Source organism: Epargyreus clarus, unplaced genomic scaffold (genome assembly GCF_041222505.1).
Source record: "Epargyreus clarus isolate Ecla_fem2 unplaced genomic scaffold, WU_Ecla_fem_2.2 ptg000014l, whole genome shotgun sequence".
In the NCBI taxonomy this organism is placed as follows: domain Eukaryota; kingdom Metazoa; phylum Arthropoda; class Insecta; order Lepidoptera; family Hesperiidae; genus Epargyreus; species Epargyreus clarus.
This window is the reverse complement of record NW_027332222.1, coordinates 6378769-6389370: the sequence shown is the minus strand read 5'-3', so window position 1 is coordinate 6389370 and position 10602 is coordinate 6378769. Positions and strand designations below refer to the sequence as shown.

The 10602-nt window shown below is 37.2% G+C and overlaps 2 protein-coding genes across 9 annotated transcripts in view; both read right to left on the bottom strand.

The window, feature by feature from the left end:
• Nucleotides 1-2658: 2658 nt before the first annotated feature.
• Nucleotides 2659-4448, bottom strand: LOC140747316 (transmembrane protein 256). 2 transcript variants are annotated; one of them, XM_073079662.1, is made up of 3 exons: nucleotides 4296-4448; nucleotides 3803-4078; nucleotides 2659-3456 (listed from the first exon to the last, which is right to left on the bottom strand). In XM_073079662.1, the coding sequence occupies exons 2-3, from the start codon at nucleotides 4028-4030 to the stop codon at nucleotides 3313-3315; spliced, it is 372 nt and encodes a 123-aa protein (XP_072935763.1). In that variant the 5' UTR covers nucleotides 4031-4078; nucleotides 4296-4448; the 3' UTR covers nucleotides 2659-3312. The 2 variants fall into 2 exon arrangements, with proteins under 2 accessions (XP_072935763.1, XP_072935762.1); XM_073079661.1 differs by having other exon boundaries at nucleotides 4222-4425.
• A 5242-nt stretch (nucleotides 4449-9690) lies between these two features.
• Nucleotides 9691-10602, bottom strand: part of LOC140747314 (inter-alpha-trypsin inhibitor heavy chain H4-like) — a 50748-nt gene continuing 49836 nt past the window's right edge. For all 7 annotated transcript variants that reach the window (XM_073079652.1, XM_073079655.1, XM_073079654.1 and 4 more), the window contains 2 exons: nucleotides 10295-10440; nucleotides 9691-9911 (listed from right to left, as the gene is read on the bottom strand). In XM_073079652.1, coding sequence (XP_072935753.1) covers nucleotides 9878-9911; nucleotides 10295-10440 — 180 coding nt within the window. In that variant the 3' untranslated portion in view covers nucleotides 9691-9877. The remainder of the gene's footprint in view (nucleotides 9912-10294; nucleotides 10441-10602) is intronic.

Genomic DNA, 10602 nt, shown 5'->3' with positions numbered 1-10602 from the left:
AAAAGCCTTTATTATGTTATTAATTACATTGATCTGTAATAAAATAGCAGTACCTAACTGTCCGAGTTTAAATCCACTAGCACTCTGTTTTCTAAATAGGTACGTAAAGTGTAGAATAAATTCATCATTAGCTATATCGATGAGTAAAATGTATCTGTTATAGTTAGACAAAAATAAGTTTTATATCCCTTGCAGTCGGGACCGCAACCGTCAGATTTTTGAATAGCTATAATATAGACGTAGCTTAGGATAGGAACATACAGTGAGGAGTACTCGTAGGTTAATTGGTATGTCTCGATAACGTGCTTCTCTCCTACCACATCCTTTAAACAAGAATAATGCTGAACATGGTTGTTGCTGTCAGCCTATTACTGTCTCTCTGCTAGGCACGGGTCTCCTCTCAGGGTGAGAGGGGCTTAATCTATAGTCCACCAAATGCAAATTACTAGACTTCACAGGCAATTGAAACCTTTTTTTTAGAACTCTCAGGCGTGCAGGTTTCCTAACGATATTTTCCTTCGCCATTTAAGCAAGTCATAATAAATTTCTTATAAGCATACAATTCGAAAATCAGAGGTGCATGGTTAAAGCATAGATTGAAGTGGCCATACGTCCCGTTTTTCGATTCTTCGTCCCTGCAATAAATTTAAAATAACAATGTGCTTTTAAAAGCAAACTTTTTCTATTATTATCCAGCAAACTCTTTCACCTGCTTTCATCCATGTCATCATTGGGTGGATAAGAAAAATTTGTTTGCCGTCTTGAATTTGTAGTAACGTCTTTAAGTATATTGATCGTATTACTCTCAAACCAGTACCACTTTAACGAGTTGATGACGTTAATCGATTTGCGGCCAAGGGTAAAAACCAAAGGAAAAGCACACATTATAGTATCAAAGCGTGCAATACGCAGATACCTTAATTCTTACAGCTGCATCATTAAATTACTATAGCAAATCAACCTGTGATAAAAAGTGGATCCTGTTCTTCTATTTAATTATTTGATTTTGATTTGATTTTAATTTTTATTTGATTAGTGTTCTGTTCTGTACCTACGTACGTTGCATCATCTTTTCATTGTTGTTTCTTGGGTGGCGACATCGTCATAACCCACATTTCTTATGGCCATATTATTGATACTTCTTCGAAGTTGGTAGAACTTTAGTTTTTTTTAATGGATTTTAAATTTTAATTACGAAATGGATTTATCAATACATGATCCACATGTGTTTCTTGGGGCCCTTAATTTTGTTGAAGCGTCAAGGGTTTAGCTTGTTAAATGAAAAAAGAATCACCAGATTAATCACAGGAAGAACGCGATTACGAAGATTCATGTAGTCTTAGTAAAATCGTCAAAATTATACCTCGGTATATTAGGTACTTACTCATGTAACGTACGTACGTATTATCACTTAAATAGTAAAGGAAAATATTGTGACGAAATTTATGTACTTATGTGTTTTGAAGTTCTATGAAATGTATTAATGATCTAAAAAAATCTAAGACTATTCTGAGAAGTAACGAGATAACACGCAGAAACCCAAATCGCTTTTAGTAAACAACATATTTAATGGGCGAGTAACTGAAGATAATGATTCGATTGTATTATAATCATGTCTCTTAAGGGAACCAGGCAGGGCCGGATTTAAGGGAGGGCAACCGGGGCAGCAGCCCCGGGGCCTCCACAAAAGAGGGGCCCCCACAATAGACGTCGGATTTTTTTTTTAATTCAGACTAGTAAACACTAGTAAAAAATATATATATTTTCCTTTGATATTTTTTTTCGCTGTTTTACCTTTATCTACAATACTTTGTACAAACATGAATACTAGAAGAATCTACCTGCGTTTCACAATAAAATATTTATTGAAAAACTCAACTGAAAAAATTTATCATTTTATTCGGAAAATAATTTGGGGCCAGGGGGCCTCCACTCCTTTGTTGCCCCAAGGCCTCTAGTCCTCTAAATCCGGCCCTGGAACCAGGAGATTAAATATATAGGGCTATTTATAGAAGTCTTTCATCTTAAACCTAACAAAGCAGCTTGAATTTTTCCGTGGAACCATCACCTTAGTTTAATTTGTGTTACCTACAAGTTGTAATGTAGTGTTGATTTTCTACTTTGAAGGGCATGGTGAGGCAGATAAACTTTTTCGAGGTGTTCCACCTCAAAGGGCCGTTATGCTTCGAAAAAGCACCTATGATTGACTTCAGGAGAGACAATTAAGATCACAAATGTCAATTTGCCACAAGAAACCATTTAACATCAGGAAGCCTGTGTAGTCGTTTATTAACACTCTTTTTTTCTACTATATAAATGGCAATATAATTATGTACGTACATACTCGCCTAATTTATATGTATTTTTTAAAAGCATGCATTCTATTTTGAAGTATAATATACATATATTATAAAAAAGATGTTTATTCAAAAATCTTGATTCATTTAAATTTAATGTTTTTTTCATTTCGACATTTTTGTACATATTATGTATATATGTACCTACTTAAATCAATAATGACTAAATTACATTGGCAAAAGCGATGTTGATATCTGTAATGCATCCAGCCAGTTTTCTGATTCTACCTGTTAAGAATAAATCAAAACCTTAAAATTAAATATAAGGGAACAAATTTAAATAACAATCAAACAAAGAAGATTTAGTCAACATATGTTTATTTTTAATTTTCTATAGATCCCTTGTCCCATATAAAGTATAGAATTCCAAACTATTAAGGATTGGTGTGGTCATACAAAAATAAAGCATACCAGAATATTTCAGGATAATTTATATTAATAACAATTATATAATTTTCAAAAAGTCCACACAGGTGCATCGGAATGATAATTGAGCAACAATTTTTTTATTGTGGCTTTGGAGGTCTAAGGTTAAGAACATATAATAAATAAAAATCTTACACTTATATTTACAATATTTTGCATAATATTTGAAATAACAGCTATGTATATGAAATAACATTTACTTTTATACTTTATTTATATACCTCCCAAGAATTTCAAATGACATCTTTCTTTAAAATTTACAGTAAAATAAAAGCTTGTAATAATGGAAGGTTGACTAGGTTCTCCCTAAATCAAAAACACAATACATATATATTAAGATGTGCTACAAAATCTTAGTGCTTTGAAAGAAGAAGCATTTAACCACATTAGAATATGTTTGAATATTATTTTGAACTATACTGTAATCAATAAATTACTACACAGTATCACCTACTTCACTAGCAAGAATGAATATAAACAACATTTAAACTTCACATGTACATCCACCATACTACAACAACATCGACGATTACAGTACCATTGCAATCCACCCGAGAATCAAGCAAGAACCACCAATTGGTGTGAGCCGTCTGAGTCCCCTTTCTCCTGTGAAGGCGTGATAGTAACAAGTGCCACAGAAAAGTCCCATTCCCGCTATGAAGAATGTTCCCGCCTGAAATAAACACATTCCAATTATTATTCAGGAAAATAATTATAGTCCACGTGAAACTGCTAGTCCGCTCTGAATATAGAAATTAATAGTGTCACACCTGCTCAAATTTCACGGTTTCTACTTGTTATTACAGTATTTAATACTTTTTTATTCAAAAAATATATTCATATTCAACACCAAAAAGTATATTGTAAGATGTTTAAGTTGTTAAAGAAATAAAATTCTGAAAAATTTATTGCACAATATCTGTCAATATTAGAATGGATTGCCAGCGATTGGTATGCTGACCGTTCCACCATATGGATAATTACAGACATCGAAAATGTAATAAAGTACAGGTACATACTATGCAAGGACGTTTACAAAGCGGCACGGTCATAAGAGCTAAGGTATGGAGGAAGTGGAATCTGTTCGCAGTGTCAAAGATTTTGCGCAAGTCCTCCTTAGTCTCTGTCTCCGGGAAGGTGCGGTGCGCGCCCATCGCGCCCAGCACGACGGCGGCGGCCCCGCTCAGCCCCGCCAGCCGCACGAACGGCCCCGCCTCCTGCGCTAGCTGCCACAGCGGCGTCTTCATTATAATGGGCGCTGGAGGAGCCTGCACTGGCTTACTCTTAAAAACTCCCTAAAAATAGCACTAAAATCAACAACTGTCGATACAAGTCTCTTAAACGATTAACACTCTTGTCATCATACTTATCTACTGAACATTAGGTATCTAATATCTGTTTTTTTGTTATATCATGCTAAGAACCAATCTAAACTTACAATATTGCGTAAAACATTCATTGTTCCTTCCGCCACCGTGTTAATCATAAGAGTGTCCATGATATTAACCATACCTTTTTTTGTTTTGGAACTTCGGTAAAAGAAAAGATATATTTATTAGGCTGTAAAAAGAAATCAAAGCAAGCAGTAACAAATGTTTTCGAAATATTGATCAAATGTTGACATTGACAGGAGGATGAATGAGTGAATCGATAAAATGAATGATAAAATGTTAGGCAATGTTACCATCCTACTAATATTGCAACTACTAAATATCCTACTAATATTTTTTCGCGGGTAGGCGTTGAAAGTTAGACACGATTTTTACTGCACTCTGTATTTTAATATTAGAAATAATTAGTTTTGTTGGTGTTATGTGTAAATAAGCTTCAAAAAGACCTACCAGCTACTTTTTTCATCTCCTGCACTATTTACACGCAACTGCACTAGCACATTCGCTGAAGAAAATGGACTCACTTAAGGACACCTTAACTGCTATGTCAGAGCTATTTAACTCTCGTATGGCGGAGTTCCAACAGGAGCTGCATAAAACCAGCACGGTGGCACCATCTGCTTCCACTCTGGCCGCTGAATTTTCAGCATTTAAGAGATTCGTTGCCTCTGCACTTGAAACTGTGCAAAGGCAAGTTGAATTTCTCGCAAGAGAGTTTGACCGTCTTGAGATGAAAGGGCGTCGCAAAATGCTGCTTATACACGGCGTCCCTGAAGAACAGTCTGAAGACACTACTGCACTGGCTGTGGCTGCCGTCAATAAGAAATTGAACGTGACGGAGTTCACTCAATCGTCCATCACCCGTTGCCATCGCTTGGGGCGTCCTTCGGAGAAGAAAACCAGGCCTATCATCATCAAATTTCGTGAAGTGCCCATTCGCGACAAAGTCTGGTTTGGCAAAACAAAGCTCAAGGGTTCTGGGCTTACATTGTCCGAGTTCTTGACAAAAACGCGGCATTCACTCTTTATGCAGGCTAGACAACGACTTGGGGTAACTAAGTGCTGGACTCGTGGTGGCATCATATGTGCCCTGGCCTCCGACGGCTCCCTTCAGCAGGTAAATACCCTGGCGGACCTGGACGGCATTGCAGGCACTGCGGCCGCTGCTTCTTCAGTGCATCCTTTGAGTCAGTCGGAAGATAAAGCTGGACAGCGGCCCAAGAGGACGCACAGAAAGTAATCTTTCCAATTATTGCTTTGTTTGTGCTTTAGTAACTTTACTCCCATACTTCACTGGTAACTCATTTTCTTCTGTCACTGCTGCATTAATTATTCAATATTATTCTTTCATCACTGTACTTGATTTTGTATGCACATAATATCTGTTTTAATTATTTTTATTTTTATTTGTTATAAACAATTAGCAAATGTTGTTTTGTAGGTTATCAGTTTGTTTTTGTTATTGCTATGTCTATGAATGATGAATAATTATAATATAGTCGATGACAATAGTCAAAGGTACGCTTTTATTTTAATACTGTAGTAGATTCTAATTATCCATTTTGTTTATACATTTATTTAATAATATTTCTTACATTATTCATCAGTCATTTACAAAGTAAAGCTGCTGGTGGGTTGTAGCATGAAGCTTAATTAGTTTTGCTTTTTAATTTTTATTTGTCTTTTTTATTGTTTTTTTTTTTTTTTTTTTTTATTTAGATTATTATTATTCTAATCTTATTAAATAAGCAACTATGATGGTATCCAATATTGAAAATGACGAAAGCGTATGTTCCCTTTCTTTTACTTCTGCGTCTGATGGGGAGAGCAGTAACGCCAGTTTTGAAAGCATTCCACCTTTAAATGTCACTTTAAACACATTGTTTGCGGATGTTAATAAAAATTTTAACATCTGCCATATCAACGCCCAAAGCATACCGGCACATTACACAGATCTGATTTCAACTTTTGATAGCAAACATATTCACGCTATACTTGTTTCAGAATCATGGCTTAAGTCATGTCTTCCTTCTACTTCATATTCACTTCCGGGATTTCATTTAATTCGCAACGATCGCTTCGAACGGGCGGGGGGCGGCGTTGCTATGTATCTCCGTTCCCATATTCCCTTTTCTATAATTCGTCAGTCACAACCCGGTAGTGAAGCTGAATATTTATTTATTGAAGTCCTCTTCTCTCATACTAAACTTCTTCTAGGAGTATTTTATAACCCTTCATCAACATTTAACTACTATTCCACATTAGAAGCTTTATTAGAAGAAATTACTCCTGTTTACTCTCACGTGATTCTCATGGGGGACTTCAACACTTGTCTTTTAAAAAATGACGGTAGATCGAACCACCTTAAATCAGTCATTGAGGCAGCTAATCTTCATATTCTTCCACTCTCTGCAACACATTTCTTCCCCAATTGTTCTCCTTCTCTATTAGACTTAATATTCGTATCTTCACCAGACAGTGTTGCAAAACACGGTCAACATGCTGCTGACGGTTTCTCTTACCACGACCTCATCTACTTATCCTACAAATTAAAACCTCCTAAAGCTAAGTCGAGAATACTGCTTCGACGCAATTTTGGTGGCATAGATATTGAACAGTTTCGGAGTGATGCTGAGGAGGTTGACTGGACTGTTATACAGAGTGCGAGTAGTGTGGATGAACAAGTGATTCTTTTTACTTCACTTCTCATTCAATTGTTGGATAGGCACGCGCCTGCTCGCCCTGTCCGTGTCAGACACCTACCTGCTCCCTGGCTCACGGAAAACATTAAAGAACTTATTGTTAAAAAAAACAACGCCAAGACCAAGTATAAGCTGAACCCTACTGATGAAAATCTGGATGTATATAAATCTGTCCGAAATCACTGCAATAAGGTGTGTAGGGACGCACAACGACGCCATATCTACAGTTCAGTTCTAAACCAAGACTGTTCTAAAGTATGGAAATTTCTAAGATCCCTGGGAGTTGGTAAGGCACGCCAAGACTGTCCGTCCAATTTAGATTTAAATCTTCTTAATCGGCATTTTTCCTCTACTTCGTGCATTGATAGCGCAAAAAAACAATTAACGTTGAATTCTCTTTCTAATGTTGCCACTCCCGGATTCCCTGCATTCCAGTTTCGTGCCTTCACTGTTCCTGATGTTGAACTGAGCATACAAAGCATCCACTCGGACTCCGTTGGTTGCGATGGTATTAGTCGTAAGATGATCATTCCTATCATCGACATTATATCTCCTATCCTGATATAGGATATAGGATATAGATCCTTAATCAATCCATCTCGACTTGTTGTTTTCCTTTCACTTGGAAAGAAGCCCACGTCATTCCTATTCCGAAAAAGTCCAATCCTTCTGACCTCACTGACTATCGACCTATATCCATCCTACCTTTCCTATCAAAAGCACTTGAGCGTCTGGTACACCAACAACTCAGTTCTTTTGTGTCCAAGCACAACCTGTTAAATCCGTTCCAATCTGGTTTCCGCCCTGGTCATAGTACGACTACTGCCCTATTGCACATTACTGACGATATCCGCAAAGGTATGGATGGCCAGAAGCTCACGGTGTTAGTACTCCTGGATTTCAGCAGTGCTTTTAACACCGTTGACCACGACATCCTGCTGGCAATTCTTCGCTCGTTCAACATATCTCCGACAGCGATAGGATGGTTTCAAAGTTACTTGCATGGGCGCCGGCAACGTATTCAGGTCCAGGAAGCACAGTCTGCTTGGTCTGATGTATCTGCCGGGGTACCGCAAGGTGGCGTGTTGTCTCCTCTTTTATTTTCTCTTTTTATTAACTCTATAAGTCTCAATCTCTCTTCTCTCTACCACCTTTATGCAGATGATCTTCAAGTGTATAAGCAAACCACAGTAGGAGACCTGCCTAAGACAATTTATTCCTTAAATGAAGATCTTGCTCGCATCGTAGATTGGAGTGAATACCATGGTCTTAAAATAAATCCTAGCAAAACGCAACTTATTATAATAGGCAGTTCCCGATTACTATCCAGAGTAGACCTGAGTACGTTACCAGATATAACCTTCGACGGCTTACGTATTCCTTACTGCGATAAAGTTAAAAATCTTGGTATATACTTTGATAAGCATTTATCATGGTCTGTTCAAATTCAGGAAGTAAGTCGAAGAATGTTTTCCGTTGTAGGCTCCCTCAGGGGACTTCGCAACTTTCTTCCTATTGCTACTAAAATTGCGTTAACTCATTCTTTACTCTTTCCTATTCTCGACTATGCCGATGTTTGCTATCTCGACCTCACTGAGGAGCAACTTAACAAACTTGAGCGTCTCCAAAATTTATGTATTCGTTTCATATTTGGTCTACGCAAATATGATCACATATCCGAGTATCGTACTAAACTCAAGTGGCTCCCAATCCGACTTCGCCGGAATATGCATATTCTTTCTGCGCTTTACTGCGTGCTGTTCAGCCCCATCGCTCCCACCTATCTAAAAGACCGTTTCCAATACCTTTACCTTGCACACGACCGCTGTCTTCGCTCCTCTGTAAATCTTTCTCTCCAAACTCCCTTTCATTCTTCATCCTTTTACAAAAACTCTTTCTCTTCAGTCGCTGTTGGCTTATGGAACAAGTTACCCATGTCCATACGCCGTGCTGAATCGCTTGATTCATTTAAAAAACAGCTTTTAAAATATTACTCGACCGTATGAAATTCCGCCTCGTTTTCGTCTTTTTCATGTGTACCGTGTCATTGTTTTGTTTGTGTTGTTTTTTCTCTCTATTTTTGTTGCTTTAACACTAATACTAAATGTATCCTATCCTTTATAACCTAATCCTTCTCTAACTTCACGCACACTATCCTCCTTTCTTCGCTTGTCTCTCTTTTCTTTTTCATGCATAGGTTGTCTGGAAGAGATCGCTACTTAGCGATAAGACCGCCTATTGCATACTGTTTTACCTGTTATGTATATTGTGTATTGTAAAATTTCAACTGTAAGTGTGCAATAAAGAGTATTTTATCTTATCTTATCTTACATACTAATATAAATATTATGGCGAAAATATTTCTGAAGATGTATGAATTGGATGTTTGTACCTTTTTGAAGCAAAAGCTATCGATTGGATTAGTTTGAAATTTTACAATGTAATTTATACATCAGAATAACACATAGATTACGATTTATAAAGATATTGTGTGATTTGGCTATAATATAACGAAATATATCAAGTACTAGCAGCTTTTTTGGCGTAAGCTGACTAACTTAGCATATTATCTAACTTTAATGCGGAATCCATTATAGCCCAATGACATATAAAAACTATAGATACATTACATAGACATAAACAACACAGAAAAGTGAGTGAAACGCGAGCGCTTGATGGCACATATGCAAGATTTTTATTTTTCGTTTGATCTCTTTCGATTATCGGCGGGATTATCTATTATGTTATTTGCGGACTTCGGCACTGAGTTATTAAGTTACACATAGTACGAAAAGGTGATAAAAACAAATCGTGTTATAATAAACCATTTATTTATAACAAAGTTAACAATATTTATGCAGTTAATTCTGACAGTGCTCAGTTATAATACTTGTCAAAACTACCTATTAGGAAATTCACACATCACAACTGAATCAGTTGAAATTGGAAATAAATATACCACCGGTAACTTCACACTAGGCTAGTAATCTGAGCTTCTTCTTTAATTACGATTCGGACAGCAAACTCCAGCATATCTGAAAGTAATTTTGATATAATAAAGTATTAATAGGTAGCCTTCGACGAATCTCAGAAAAATACACAAATTATGATAAAATGGGGAGGGGCAAGAATAAAGTAAGAAAACAAACAGAAATGAGATTAAAATCTAGTGCAGGAATGACCTGAGGGTACTAGTGCTACCATTTTTTTAAGAAAGTGTTCCAAAAACATTGCATAAATACAATACAGATGGGGGGCATCTGTATGATTTGCAGCATTTTTGCAATGCAGCCGGTAATACTACCGCTAGGAATATAGTAATATTTGGTATTTTATTTATATCGTATAGGACAACTGAATGACAATACTTTGCATATATTACGGGTGGGAACCCTAGTTAAGATGTAGTGATACTCACCCGTTTTCGAGCACGCAATAGAGTCTCTCATACATGCGAGCAGAGATATTGCGCACGACGGCGCAGCGCGGCAGGTACTGGCAGCTGGCCGACATGCGCGCGGGCATGCCCGGCGGCGAGCACGCCGCGCCGCCCGCTGGCGCCGTCTGCGACACATTACATGCCACAAATTAATCAATCAGATTTCAATAAAATATTAGGTAGAGTCCGCGACAAACTTCTACTCCGCTCTGAATAGAAAAGATTCGCGTCGCAACAGCAAATTGTAGATATGAGCTGCTCTAGCGGCTTAAGGGGTGGGGGCGGAA